The 16321-nt window shown below is 37.6% G+C and overlaps 1 protein-coding gene across 2 annotated transcripts in view; it reads right to left on the bottom strand.

Moving 5' to 3' along the window:
* Positions 1-16321, bottom strand: part of UHRF2 (ubiquitin like with PHD and ring finger domains 2) — a 107305-nt gene that overhangs the window by 36099 nt on the left and 54885 nt on the right. For both annotated transcript variants that reach the window (XM_017506878.2, XM_017506879.2), the window contains one exon: positions 1640-1749. In XM_017506878.2, the coding sequence (XP_017362367.1) occupies positions 1640-1749 (110 nt within the window). The remainder of the gene's footprint in view (positions 1-1639; positions 1750-16321) is intronic.

Below are 16321 nucleotides of genomic sequence, written 5' to 3'. Positions count from 1 at the left end.
GGGGGAAAAAAAAAAAAAAAAAAAAAGAGAATGGCCTAGTCTGGTAATCTGGAAGTCTACTTACTAATTTGTCACGTCTTGTCTTATTCTAACCTTATACAATTGTGGTGAAAAGAGGTTGGGCAGGGCCTTTTAGCTTTAAATACTTCTTTTCCAAAACATATTAAACACTGACAAATGGCATAAAGTCAACAAACTATGCATCACAAAAAAACTTAGGAGGGACCATGAGACACAATAATCTACAGCAATTAACTCTTCTTACTAGGCCCGGCTCGGTGGCTCATGCCTGTAATCCCAGTACTTTGGGAGACAGAGGTGGGTGGATCACCTGAGGTCAGGAGTTCAAGACCAGTATGGCCAACATGATGAAACCCCATCTCTACTAAAAATACAAAAATTAGCCAGGCATGGCGGCATGTACCTGTAATCCCAGCTACTCGGGAGGCTGAGGCAGGAGAATTGCTTGAACTTGGGAGGCAGAGGTTGCAGTGAGCAGAGATCGTGCCAGTGCACTTTTGGCTGGGCAACAAGAGCAAAACTGTCCCAAAACAGAAAACAAAAAACAAACCAAAAAACTCATCATGAATGAAAAGACCAAGAATCTAATCCTATCTCTGTTACCAAATGTTTAATATCAAGGAAAATCATAAAATGGAGAGATACAGCTATATTTTAACCTTCTACTGTTTATATATGTGTCATTTATTACCTCCTAGAAATTCAGGGCTCAGTCAGCACTGTAATTCTCAGGCTTTACTGGTGAAAAAATAAATTTTATTATTAAAAACTAAACTTGCATGGCTACAAAATTACAAAAGCGGGCTTTTTCTGTTATAGACAGAATCTATTATAACATAGGAAACTGCGGGAAACCCATCAACAGATAAAAGATAATGCGGTGTATACATATACAATAAAATATTATTCTGCTATAAAAAATAATAGAATCCTTTCATTTAGAACATGGATGAAACTCGAGAACATTAAGTGAGAGAAGCCAAGTACAGAAGGACAAATGTGACACGTTCTCTCTCGTATGTGTGAGCCAAAAAAATTGATCTCGTGCAGGTAGAGAATACAATGATGGTTATCAGAGGCTGGGAAGGGAAGTAGGGCAGGGGATAAAGAAGGGTTGGCTACAGGGTGCAAAAATATAGTTAGAAGGAATAAGGTCTAATATTTAGGAGCACAATAGGGGGACTACAGTTAACATTTATTGTATGTTTCAAAATCACTAAAATAATAGATTTGGAACATTCCCAATGCACACAAAAAGTTCAATGTTTGAGGTGATGAATATGCCAATTTCCCAGATTTGATCATTACACACTGTATGCCTGTATCAAAACATCACATATACCCCATAAGTATCTACAATTACTACATATCCATAAATATTTTTAAAATAGAAAAATAGCAATTAAATACCAAGATAATATATTTCTTTAAAGATAAGATTTTATCATTTGGGAAAATTTCATTAAAACAAAATTAATCTTAGATCAAAACTATTGTCTTGAAAATAAGTTTGTATGGTCTACAGTTTTATACTTCCAAGTTAATTCAGTGACTAGTAAAACTAAAGTTCAATCATGTACAACACATGTAGTCTAAACCCAAAAGCAAAAATCCATACTTAAAAACTTTCCATCTGCAAACGAAAGAGGATGGGCTCCAGGTTTCTCAATCTTGAAGATTTCATCTACAGATATTATCTTGCAGTCATTTAATGTTCCTTCAGAACCTCTGTTTAAAAAAGAAAGAAGGGTTAACTTCTACCAGCAAAATCTAAACTATATACAAACAATAATAATTAGTCAGTTTAGAACCTCACTGTAATCGGCCTATTTATAAATTGAGATTAGAGCTATTCCAATCATTCTGAATTACTGTTTTCAATAGTAGGAAAACTCCAATAGTGATTAGTTGACATTCAAAGTTAAGCATAACTTTGGGGTAATATGAGGCCAAAAAAAATACATACTTCATTAGATTATCTGGTAAGCAGTGGCTATCTTGTAAAGGACTAGATAAAATTGTACCTTGTCAATTAAAATGCAAGATTTAAATATACTTCCTGTGCAATATTATATCTGTGCAATATTAAACCTTTCTATCAAGAAATAAGGTAGGTTTTCTGTTTGTTTTGGCCTTTGGTAGAATTTTAACATTTTTTATGTAAGCAATATATTTCCATATACTTTTGTGAAAGTGTAATTACATGGGATAATTCTGTAGAACTTATTTAAAAATTTACAAAAAACAAATTTCCAATAAATATAATAAACTTCTGAACAAACATAAGATGCCCTTTTTATAAAGTCTTTCAAATACTAAATCATACTTGTCAGACGCAATTCATATTTGTTTGTATACACTTCTTCAAAGTTTCCTACTATGGCTATGGATTTGTACATTTCTCTATTTATTGAGACAGAGTCTCGCTCTGTCGCCAGGCTGGAGTGCAGTGGTGTAATCTCAGTTCACCCAATCTCATGGGAGGAGTCTCCACCTCCCATGTTCAGGCAATTTTCCTGCCTCAGCCTCCCAAGTACCTGGGATTACAGAGCTTCGCCACCACATCCGGCTAATTTTTGTTATTTTTAGTAGAGACTTGGTTTCACCAGATTGGCCAGGCTGGTCTCAAACTCCTGACCTCAGGTGATCTACCCGCCTCGGCCTTCCAGAGTGCTGTGGTTACAGGCATGCGCCACCATACCTGGCCTATTCCTCCTTCTAATCTGTTGGCTTCTGCTTTATATTTTTGATGTTATTAAGTACAGATTTAAGAAGCCTAAATCTTATTGAATATTCATCTTTAGTAATGCATTCTCAATCAAAAGTCTGCTTTCTTTTGGTTAGCACTTGCCTGAAGACTTTTTCCATCCTTTTGCCCTTTCTTTAAATACTTTCAATGTCAAATATATATAAACGCAGAAATGGGTCGCTTAACCAATAATCACATGCACATCCTTTGTGACCTTCAACAATGATATAAGACAGAGGAACATCAACTACCATGGAGGCCCTCCCAATGACAACTTCATGTCCTCCAAAGATTTACTGTTACCTTAAATTTACTGTTAACTTTTTCATGTCGCTTGTCTAACTCCCTAAAACACAGTTTTGCCTGTTTGAAGTCTCTAATCTATAAATTCACATGCCATCTCATTCCTCCTTGAAATATGTTAAGAATCCCAACCATTTGTTGTATAGTGTTTCTCACAGTCTTGATTTTTGATCTTTGCATTCCCAAAGTATGGTTTAAACAGTTTTTTCTGTCATTCATATTTCTTATACATTGGTAGTTGATCTGAAGTCAAAAACTTTAAAGTTTTATTAGAACTTAGTTATGCCAATTCATTTATGTATTATCTATGGCTGGTTTCCTGCTGTATCAGCAGAGTTGAGTAGTTGTGACAGACCATCTGGCCCCCAAAGGTTAAACTATTTACTATTTGGCTCTTCATGGAAAAAAATATTGCCAACTCCTGGGCTAAAAACTCAATCAGATTTAGGTTCATTCAGGTCTATTTCCATCAGGAAGCACCTAGTTATTTGTCTCTTTTCCTCTCATGATGGCAGCTACTACATTAATTCATTAGGGATTAAAAACTGTGTTGATATTCCCATTCTATCATTCCCTTCTCATCTCATTTACTTGGCACAACAATTCTATAGAGAAATTACCTCATTAACTAGTTGGTGACCCAGTGGTATAGTTCATATAACAAAGACAGATAAAATGCTTATTTAGCAGTTTTAAAAATAAATCATTCTAGGCTGGGTTCGGTAGAGACAGAGTTTCACCATGTTGGCCAGGCTGGTGTAATCCTAGCATTTTGGGAGGATGAGGCGTGTGATCACGAGATCCAGTTTGAGACCACCCTGGCCAACATAGTGAAAACCCCATCTCTACTAAAAATTAAAAAAAATTAGCCAAGTGTGCTGGCAGGCACCTGCAGTGCCAGCTACTGGGGAGGCTGGGGCAGGAGAATTGCTTGAACCGTGAGGTGGAGGTTGCGGTGAGCCGACATCACACCACACTGCACTCCAGCATGGGCAACAGAGCAAGACTCCCTATCAAAAAATAAACAATTCTCTAACAACTTCTATTGTGACAAGTTTTTGTGTTACTATGGACTCGTGGATTTAAATATATTTGATATGTCTAACCCATTTTTTTTTTAATCAATGTTCAAATTGTCTCATCTTTGACCAGTAGGAATTTCTGATTGACTCAAACCCTTCTGAGGAGAACTTAGCAGACTTCGTGGCACTCCTTATTTGCATGACAAGATAGTCAACGTTTATCTTACACATTTTATGCCCCCAGCCAGGAGTTTCTTTCAATGGTAAAGGGTATTTCAAGGCCACAGTTAGGTACTAGGAAAGCTTACTGCAATTGTTTGCAGGGTATAAGTTTTAAACACACACATTAATATACACACTAAAACACAAAACATCTCATATGTTCATACTAATGCTTTATATTCAAATTCAGGGATAAAGGATATTTACTTTAAAAAAAAAATTATGTATATTTTTTCCTTTTTCCCTCAACCAGAAAATCCTGATTCTCAAGGATACCAAAATTAGAATATTACAAATACTCCTTTGCTTTATCCCACATTACATGCAAGACGTTGTTGCAAGTTGTCCGTTACTGAAAATAGTTTTATTTTCCCTTCCATGTTTTAGTTATAATATAGCTAACCGTGTCAGGTAATAGAGCCAGTAGACACCACATTTTCTCTTTTATGTTCAGTATGTTCTGGTTATAAGCATAGAAATATTTTAAATGTTTAGCGCAACTCTTTATGTCAGATTATTTTCAGTCATCTTGATTGTTTGAACCTAGTTCTCCTGAAGAATCCTTAGGAAGGATTCATGAGAACAATATACTATTCCTCCAGTTCTTGGAAGTTAATGACAGTCTGTTTATAGCTGTTATACTAAAGTCTAGTTTGGCTAGACTTAAAATCCTTAGCTCTCCTTTACTTGATTCATGCTTGTCTTTCTGGGTTATTTTCCATGTAAGCATGTTATACTGTTCCTTATTTTCTCACTCTCTTCCAATTTCATACAGAGTTTAACATCAATGCTTTCCTTTTGCTTATTTTCCTAAGATAAATTTCCTGAACCCTTTAAAGGATCTAATTCCACTTCACCTTTTGCTAGTTCACAGCCATAGAGTACACATTTCTTGCAGAAACAGTCAAAATTCTAGAGGCTAAAATTTAATGTGACAGAAGGCAAATCAGTGGTGGTCTGGGACCCAAGGAAACTTTTGGGGGTGATGAAAATGTTCTGTGTTTTGATTAGTGGTGATATGTATGTCTTGTCAATGTTCAATGTATTTAAGATACGCTTAAGATAAGTACATATTACTGCATGTAGGTTATATCTCAAAAACAATTTTAAAAAGACAGTATGGAAGATTACTTTCTAAAATCTTCTGACTCTATTCTCCTCCCCTATTTCGAAAGGGACCCCTTTTTTTCCTTTGTCTCTATTCTTCCTGTCCTACTGAGTGAGTTTTGATCCTGTTTCTAACAGTTTCTTCTCAATATGGAGCTTTAGTTCTGAAATGGAGCTATAGCTGACCATTTTAAAGAGTTTAAAGAGTACTCTAAACCCCTTCAGACCTCACCACAAACTGCTTGTACTTATTCATATTGGAGTGGGTCAGGAATGTAGGAGTAGCTTAGCTGGGTAGTTCTGGCTTAAGATCCTTCACAAGATTGCAGTTAAACCATTAGCTGGGGGTGCAGTCTCATCTAAAGGGAAAATAAAAAAGCTGCCTGAATAGCCTCATAACATGCAGCTGGCTTCCCTCAGAGGAAGTGATCCAAATGAGCACCCAAAATGGAAGCTGGTTATCTTTTTAAAACCTCATCTTGAAGTGCTATAGCATCACTTATACCATATTCTGCTGGTCATAGAGTCGCCTTAGTAAAATATGGCTGAAAACGACATGAGGGTATTAGTAAGCAGGAATCATTGGGAGTTACCTTGAAAGACAGTTACCATAGCTGCTAATTTCAAATTAGTTTGCTGAGCTAATTGATCATTTAGAATTCCTGGACTCTACACACATCTCTCTTGAATAGCCACCGATACTACACGGGTCTTGAAGCTTTCCCTGTTTATCCCATCAGCTATTTTGGTGCTTATCAGGATACCGTATCACCCTGTTTTACTGCAGATGTTGTCCATGAGTTTTTGAATTAGATAATTTAGTAATATTTTGCTTTATATTGCCAGGACATTTAAGGAGATTTTAAAAGTCATTGCTGTTGTCATCTTAGAATCCCAACCATGCTTCTCTTTTCAAGAGATGATAAACTATTTGATCTGACTATTCTAGTTGTTTTAGCTAAGAGCACTTATCTACTGCCAGTTTTCCCACCCTACCTGGAAGCAGATGCTTTCCATGTACTACTTTAAGTGATTCAATAAATGTCACAAATTTAAGGCCAAGTCACTTTTACACTTATTTATCAATTTAGTTAAAGGCTTATCACATTCTTTATGCACAAAACTAAAAGTCATCGATCATAATAAAAACATGCATATAATCAATTCATTCTTTCAAGAAATATCATATTTCACTGAATCTAATAGGCCAATAATTATAAAACAATGTATATGCTACTGAAAAATAAACTAGCCTGAAATCAGGCACTCTGTAAGAACTCCCAAATAAAGCTGGGACACCAAATGGTAATCAGGAACTAAAAGACACAATATGTAATCTCAAGTAAGAAAAAAAGACTGTGATGAGGTATCTAAGGAAGACCTTCAAATAAAGCTTAGACACCACCAACCTGTTCTCACAGTTAAAGGGAGAAATAAACCACCTTGCAGATCAAGAAACATTCTTGTTTCAATACTACCACTGGGTATATGCATAAAAAAGCATCCTCCAAGAATTAAATGATAATCTGGATTCATTCTGGTTCAGAGGCCTGGATTCATGCTATCTGTATGGTCTAAAAAGGTTCAAGCAGAGAGTTAAAGTTAAATGGCACTCCCAAGTGACTGGTAAAAGCAAACTCAAATCTTTGAAAAAATTCAACTTTAGTCAGCCCAACAGCAATATTAAGATATAATTTTATTTCAGATGTTAAAATATAAAAAAACCTGTTCTCTCAGAATCTATGAGATACTGTGTTTACTGTAAATCTATTATAACTAGTGCCTAGAACAGGGCCTGGCACACAACAGCAAATAAAACAAAGCATTAACATTTCAGTGGTATGACAGAACAATGGGACCCAAAGAGGTCGTAATTCCAGGAACCTATAAATATGTTACCTCATATGGCAAATAGGACTTTGCACATTAAAAAAAAAAAAAAAAAAAACATTTAAATGGGAAGATTACCCAGGTAGATCCACTATAATCACAGGGGAATGGGAGGCAGAGGAGAGAATATAAAGGAGATGTATCCACAAAATAATTGTTAGAGGGAAGCAACATTGTTGGCTTTGAAGGTGGAGAAAGCAGGTAACAAGCCAAGGCATGTGGTAGGCCTCTAAAATATGGAAAAGGCAAGAAAATGAATTTTTCCTTAGACGCTACAAAAAATGAACATATGCCTGATGACAATGATTTTCGCCTAGTGCAATCCAAATCGATTTAAGATTTCTAACCTCCAAAACTGTAATTACGATTTATTGTTTAAACTACTAAGTCTGTGGTAATGTGATATAACAGCAATAGAAAACTAATAGAAATGGTGTGATAATAAAGAAAAAAACTCAGAGTAAGGGAGAATTCAAGTTGCTTATGTCTACTACGTATGTGATTTTACATAGGTTGATCGAGAAAGGTCAAAAGTATCTGAAAATACTTTTGAGCAGAGAACCAAAACAAGAGACGGAACAAGCCAAACAAGTAACATGTGAGACAGACAAGGCAGAGGGAACGTCAAGTACAAAGGCCCCAAGGCAGGAGCATGTTTATATGATTAAGCCATACAAGAAGGCCAGTAGGGCTGAAGCACGGTGACCTTTGACTTACAACCTGATATGCTTATTAAGCATGTGTTCTTTAAGAATGGTATATTCAGTAGTAAGTACACCACTACAGAAATTTAAGTATGAAAAAAATTTAGTGAATAAAAGCTTCATAAAAATGACAGTGAATCAAAAATGTATCTGTAGTTTTTTTTTGTTTGTGTATTTTCCTTTCTTTTTTCTTTTTTTTTTTTTTTTTTTTAAAGACAGAGTCTCACTCTGTCACCCAGGCTGGAAAGCAGTGGTGTGATCTTGGCTTACCATAACCTCTGCCTCCCGGGGTCACATGATTCTCCTGCCTCAGTCTACCGAGCAGTTGGAATTATAGGCGCCCACCAGCACACCAGGCTAATGTTTTTTCATTTTTAGTAGAGGGGGGTTTCACCAGGTTGCCCTGGCTGGTCTCAAACTCCTGACCTCAACTGATCTGCCCACCTCGGCCTGCCAAAGTTCTAGGATTACAGGCACGAGCCACCATGCTTGGTCTATATCTGTAGTTTTAATAAGGTAAATTAATTTTCTTCCTATAGGATTCAATGCTACTCATGAATATCTAAATCAGCATAACTTATCATGGTACTAAATATAATATATATTGCAACAGTAAGTGAACAAATTATTTTGAAAAATGGTTTTAAATCCCAAACTTGTTTTCAAATTTCTTCAAGTTAAAATAAATAAAAAATGACAACATAAAAATAGAATTTGATAGTTCAAGCATATACTTTTTGGTACTCATAAAATAAAAAAAAAAAAACAAGCATGAACCTTAACTCCAAGTTCCCTTATCAAATCTCCAAGGTAGATTAAAAATCCATGTCCTCTATTTGCTTCTTGCTTTGCACCTTCAATATAATAGAGAGGATCAAAGCTGAAGGTTCGTTCTTTGTAAAAGTCTAAGAAAACTCATAAACCTCTGGTGAGAATAGTGAAATTCAGAAATAAAAAAGAACTTAACAGATTAGCACATTAAAAAGATGTAGTTACCAAATATATGAATATAGATTTTAAAATTTAGATGCAATGGATAAATTCCTAGAAAATTAAATTCTAGTTCAAGAAATAGAAAACATGAATAGTCCTCTGATCATTACGGAAACCGAATCAATCATAAAAAAACTTTTCCACAAAGAACACTCAGCCCCAGATGTCTTTACTGAGAAGTTCTACCAAACATTCAAGACAAGGACACAAAACAGAAGAAGAAACTGGCAGCAACCCTCACTGTTCTGCAGCCGCTGCAGGTGAACCCCAGGAAAGCAGGGTCTGGAGTGGAACGCTAGCAGTCCTAGAGCAGACAGGCCTGACTGTTAGAAGGAAAATTAAGAAACAGAAAAAAATAACTTCATCATCAACAAACAGGACATCCACTCAGAGACCCCATGTTAAAGTCTGCAACTACAAAGACCACAGGGAAATAAATCCACAAAGAGGGGAAGAAACTAGTGTAAAAAGGGTGAAAACACCCAAAACCAGATGCCTCTCCTCCTCCAAGGTATCGCAACTCCTCAACAACAATGGAACAAGACTGGAGGAAGAATGAGTCTGATGAACTGACAGAAGCAGGCTTCGAAAGGTGGGTAATAAGAAACTTCTCTGAGCTAAAAGAACATGTGCTAACCCAATGCAAAGAAACTAAGAACCTTGAAAAAGTTAGACGAAATGCTAAATAGAATATACAGGATAGAGAAGAATATAAATGAACTGATGGAGCTAAAAAACGAAGCATGAGAACTTGGCAAAGCATACACAGGTTTCAATAGCCGAATTGACCAACCAGAAGAAAGGGTTGGAGGTCGAAAAACAACTCAATGAAATAAAATGAGAAGGCAGATTAGAGAAAAAAAGAGTAAAAAGAAACAAAGCCTACAAGAAATATGGGATTATGTAGAAAGACCTAATCTACATTTGATAGGAGTACCTGAATGTGATGGAGAGAATCAATCCAAGCTGGAAAACACTCTTTAGGATATTATCCAGGAAAACTTCCCCAACCTAGCAAGGCAGGCAAATATTCAAGTTCAGGAAATACAGAGAACACCACAGAGATACTCCTCAAGAAGAGAAACCCCAAAGCACCTAATAGTCAGATTAGCCAGGGTTGAAATGCAGGAGAAAATGCTAAGGGCAGCCAGAGAGAAAGGTCGGGCTACCCACAAAGGGAAGCCCATCAGACTCACAGCGGATCTCTCATCAGAAACCCTACAAGCCAGAAGAGAGTGGGGGCCAATATTCAACATCCTTAAAGAAAAGAACTTTCAACCTAGGATTTCATATCCAGCCAAACTAACCTGCATAAGTGAAGGAGAAATAAAATCCTTTGCGAACAAGCAATTACTCAGAGATTTCATCACCACCAGGCCTGCTTTACAAGAGCTTCTGAAAGAAGCACTCAACACAGAAAGGAACAACCAGTACCAGCCACTCCAAACACATACCAAATGGTAAAGAGCATCGACACAATGAAGAAACTACATCAACTAACAGACAAAACAGCCAGCTAGCATCAAAATGGCAGGATCAAATTCACACATAACAATATTAACCTTAAATGTAAATGGGCTGCTAAATGCCCCAATCAAAAGATACAGACTGGTAAATTGGATAAAAAGTCAAAACCCATCATTGTGCGGTATCCAGGAAACCCATCTCACATGCAAGTACACACATAGACTCAAAATAAAGGGATAGAGGAAGATTTACCAAGAAAATGGAGAGCAAAAAAAAGCAGGAGTTACAATCCTGGTCTCTGATAAAACAGACTTTAAACCAACAAAGATCAAAAGAGACAAAGGAGGACACTACATAATGGTAAAAGGATCAATGCAATAAGAAGAGGTAACAATCCTAAATACATAAGCACCCAATACAGGAGCACCCAGATATATAAAGCAAGTTCTTAATGACCTACAAAGAGACGTAGACTCCCACACATTAATAGTGGGAGACTTTAACACTCCACTGTCAATATCTGACAGATCAACGAGACAGAAAATTAACAAGGATACCCAGGCATTGAACGCAGACCTGGACCAAGCAAACCTAATAGACATTTACAGAACTCTCCACCCCAAATCCACAGAATATATACATTCTTCTCAGCACCACATCACACCTACTCTAAAACTGACCACATAATTGGAAGTAAATCACTCCTCAGCAAATGCAAAAGAATGGAAATCATAACCAACAGTCTCAAAGACCACAGTGCAATCAAGTTACAACTCAGAATTCAGAAACTATCTCAGAACCGCACAGCTTCATGAAAACTGAACAACTGGCTCTTGAATGTTGACTGGATAAACAATGAAATGAAGGCAGAAATAAAGATGTTCTTCAAAACCAACGAGAATGAAGACACAACATACCAGAATCTCTGGGACACATTTAAAGCAGTGTCCAGAGGAAAATGTATAGCAATAAATGCCCGCATGAGAAGCAAGGAAAGCTCTAAAATTGACAACCTTCATCAAAATTGAGAGAGCTAGAGGAGCAAGATCAAAAAAACTCAAAGACAAGACAAGACTTAGCACAAGACAAGAAATAACTAAGATCAGAGCAGAACTGAAGGCGATAGAGATGCAAAAAAACCCTTAAATGATCAATAAATCCAGGAGCTGGTTTTTTGAAAAGATCAACAAAATAGACCGCTAGCCAGATTAATAAAAGAGAGAATAATCACATAGATGCAATAAAAAACGATAAAGGGGATATTACCACAGATTCCACAGAAATACAAACCACCATCAGAGATTACTACCAACAACTCTATGCACATAAACCAGTAAATCTGGAAGAAATGGGTAAATTCCTAGACACTTGCATCCTCCCAAGCCTAAACCAGGAAGAAGTTGAAACCCTGAACAGACCAATAACAAGGGCTGAAGTTGAGGCAGCAATTAAGAGCCTACCACCCAAACAAAGTCCAGGTCCAGATGGGTTCACAGCAGAATTCTACCAAACATACAAAGAGGAGCTGGTACCATTCCTTCTCAAACTATTTCAAACAATCCAAAAAAGAGGGAATTCTTCCCAAATCATTTTATGAGACCAACATCATCCTGATACCAAAACCCGGCAGAGACTCAACAACAAAAGAAAATTTCAGGCTAATATCCATGATGAACACAGATGCAAAAATCTTCAATAAAATACTGGCAAACCGACTGCAACAGTACATCAAAAAGCTTATCCACCATGATCAAACAGGCTTCATCCAGGGGATGCAAGACTGGTTCAGCATACACAAGTCGATAAACGTAATTCACCACATAAACAGAACCAAAGACAAAAACCACATGATTATCTCAATAGATGCAGAGAAGGCCTTTGACAAAATTCAACAGTGCTTTATGCTAAGAACTCTTAATAACCTCGGTATTGACGAAACGTATCTCAAAATAATAAAAGCTATTTATGACAAACCAACAGCCAATATCATACTGAATGGGCAAAAACTGGAAGCATTCCCTTTGAAATCTGGGACTAGATAAGGATGCCCTCTCTCACCACTCCTATTCAATATAGCATGGGAAGTTCTAGCCAGAGCAATCAGGCAAGAAAAAGAAATAAAGTGTATTCAATTAGGAAAGGAAGAAGTCAAATTGTCTCTATTTGCAGATGACATGACTGTGTATTTAGAAGACCCCATCGTCTCAGCCCAAAATCTCCTGAAACTGATAAGCAACTTTAGCAAAGTCTCAGGATACAAAATAATGTGAAAAAATCACAAGCATTCCTATACACCAGTAACAGACTTAGAGCCAAATCAAGAATGAACTGCCATTCACAACTGCTACAAAGAGAATAAAATACCTAGAAATACAATTAACGAAGAATGTAAAGGACCTCTTCAAGGAGAACTACAAACCTCTGCTCAAAGAAATAAGAGAGGACACAAACAGATGGAGAAACATTCCATGCTCATGGTTAGGAAGAATCAATATCGTGAAAATGGCCAGACTGCCCAACGTAATTTATAGGTTCAATGCTATCCTCCATCAAGCTACCAATGACTTTCTTCACAGAACTGGAAAAAAACCACCTTAAACCTCATATGGAACCAAAAGAGAATCCGCACAGCCAAGTCAATTCTAAGTAAAAAGAACAAAGCTGTAGGCATCACACCACCCGACTTCAAACTATACTACAAAACTACAGTAATCAAAACAGCATGGTACTGGTACCAAAACAGAGATATAGACCAGCAGAACAGAACAGAGGCCTCAGAGGCACCACCACGTATCTAAAACCATCTGATCTGTGACAAACCTGACAAAAACGAACAATGGGGAAAGGATTCCCTGTTTAATAAATGGGGTTGGGAAAACTGGCTGACAGCATGCAGAAAGCAGAAACTGGACCCCTTCCTGACACCTTACACTAAAACTAACTCCAGATGGATTAAAGACTTAAAACATAAGACCTAATGCCATAAAAACCCTAGAAGAAAACCTGGGCAAAACCATCCAGGACAGAGGCAGAGGCAAGGACGTCATGGCTAAAACACCAAAGGCATTGGCAACAAAAGCCAAAATAGACAAACAGGATCTAATCAAACTCCAGGCCTTCTGCACAGCAAAAGAAACAGTCATTAGAGTGCATCGGCAACTAACAAAATGGGAAAAAAATTTCTGCAATCTACCCATCTGACAAAGGGCTAATATCCAGAATCTACAAAGAACTAAAACAGATTTACAAGAAAAAAAACAAGCAAGCCCATTCAAAGGTGGGCAAAGGCTATGAACAGACACTTTACAAAAGAAGACATATATGAGGCTAACCAACATATGAAAAAATGGTCATTGTCACTAGTCATTAGAGAAATGCAAATCAAAACTTGAGATACCATCTCATGCCTATTAGAATGGCGATCATTAAAAAATCTGGAGACAACAGATGCTGCAGAGGATGTGGAGAAATAGGAACACTTTTACACTGTTGGTGGGAGTGTAAATTAGTTCAGTCATTGTGGAAGACAGTGTGGCGATTCCTCAAGGACCTAGAAATAGAAATTCCATTTGACCCAGCAATCCCATTACTGGGTATATATCCAAAGGATTATAAATCATTCTATTACAAGGACATATGCACATGAATGTTCATTGCAGCACTGTTTACAATAGCAAAGACTTGGAACCAACCCAAATGCCCATCGATGATAGACTGGACAGGGAAAATGCAGCACATATACACCATGGAATACTATGCAGCCATAAAAAACGATCAGTTCGCGTCCTTTGTAGAGATATGGATGAACCTGGAAAGCATCATTCTCAGCAAACTGACACAAGAACAGAAAATCGAACACTGCATGTTCTCAGTCATAGCCAAGTGTTGAACAATGAGAACACATGGACACGGGGAGGGGAGCATCACACACTGGTGTCTGTGGGGGAAAGTTGGGGAGGGACAGCAGGTGGTGGGGAGTTGGGGAGGGATAACATGGGGAGAAATGTCAGATATTCGTGATGCAAAGGAAGGCAGCAAACCACACTGCCATGTATGTACCTATGCAACCATCTTCCATGTTCTTCACATGTACTCCTAAACCTAAAACACAATATATATTTAAAAAAAAACAAAAAAAACACCTACTTGAAGAACAAGGTATGATCACATGCTCTGTAGTATTATCAAAGTGTGGAACTGACATAAAGATACGTAAAAAAACAGACCTGAAACATTGAAGGTGGAGAGAGATCCAAGATGGCTGATAACTAGCAGCTCGGGATTGTAGCTCCCAGTGAAAGCACAGAGAACGAGAGGATGCTACACTTTCAGACAAATTTTTGTTGCTCATGCACCAGGAGATTCCCAGCGGATGAGCCCCACGGGTCACCAGCACGACTCTTGTGGCCGGTGAAGCGGTTTTGCCGCTGCCTTGGAGCGGCGGTTCTTGGAGCAGAGTCAGAAAAGCACCATCAATCCTAACGTCGCTGTTTTGGCCAGCGCAGTGGGTTGCTCAGATTTTAGCGCTGGGAATCAACAAGTTGGATATCCACTCAGAAACCCAATTATAAAGACGGTAATTATAAAGACCACAGATGGGTAAATCTATAAAGAAGGGAAGAAAACAGCCTAAAAAGGCTGAGAATACCCAAAATCAGAACGCCTCTCCCTCTTCAGGGGATCACAGTTCCTCATCGGCAACAGAACAAGGCCTGATGGAGAACGAGTGTGTTCCATTAACAGAAGCAGGCTTCAAAAGGTGGATAAGAAACTTCTGTGAATTAAAAGAACTTGTTCTAACCCAATGCAAAGAAACTAGGAACTTTGAAACAAGGTTTGACGAAATGTTAACAAGGATACACAACTTAGAGGGGAATGTAAGCGAATTAATGGAGCTGAAAAACACAACATGAGAATTTCACAAGCTATGCACAAGTTTTAACAGCCAAATCGATCAAGCAGAACAAAAGATATCAGAAGTCGAAGACCAATTTAATGAAATAAAACGAGAAGACAAGATTAGAGAAAAAAGGATAAAAAGGAACAAGCAGTCTCCAAGAAATATGCGACTATGTGAAAAGACCTAATCTACGCTTGATAGGTGTACCTGAATGTGACGAAGAGAATCAATCCAAGCTAGAAAATAAGCTTCAGGATATTATTCAGGAAAACTTTCCCAACCTAGCAAGGCAGGACAATATTCAACTCTAGGTAATACAGGGAACACCACAAAGATATCCCTCAAGAAGACCAACCTCAAGGCACATAATCGCCAGATTCACCAGGGTTGAAATGAAGGAGAAAATATTGAAGGCAGCCAGAGAGAAAGGTCAGGTTACCCATAAAGGGAAGCCTATTAGGCTCTCAGCAGATCTCCCAGCAGAAACCCTACAAGCCAGAAGAGAGTGGGGGCCAATATTCAATATCCTTAAAGAAAATAACTTTCAACCCAGAATTTTACATCCAGCCAAACTAAGCTTCGTTTTTGTGAACAAGCAAGCACTCAGAGATTTCATCACCACCAGGCCTGCTTTACAAGAGCTTCTGAAAGAACCACTACACATAGAAAGGAACAACCAGTATCAGCCTTTCTAAAAGATACCAAAAAGTAAAGAGTATCAACATAATCAAGAATTTACATCAACTAATAGGCAAAACAGCCAGCTAACATTAAATGACAGTATTAAACTCGCATATATTATTATTAATTCTAAATTTAAATCGACTAAATCCCCCAATCCAAAGACATAGGCAAAAAAAGCCAAAACCCATCAGTATGCTGCATCCAGACCCATCTCACATGCAAGGATACACAAAGACTCAAAACAAAGGGATGGAGAAAG

This window comes from Cebus imitator, unplaced genomic scaffold, assembly GCF_001604975.1.
Source record: "Cebus imitator isolate Cc_AM_T3 unplaced genomic scaffold, Cebus_imitator-1.0 Scaffold364, whole genome shotgun sequence".
NCBI lineage: Eukaryota > Metazoa > Chordata > Mammalia > Primates > Cebidae > Cebus > Cebus imitator.
The sequence above is the reverse complement of the archived record's forward strand: the minus strand, read 5'-3'. Positions and strand labels throughout refer to the sequence as shown.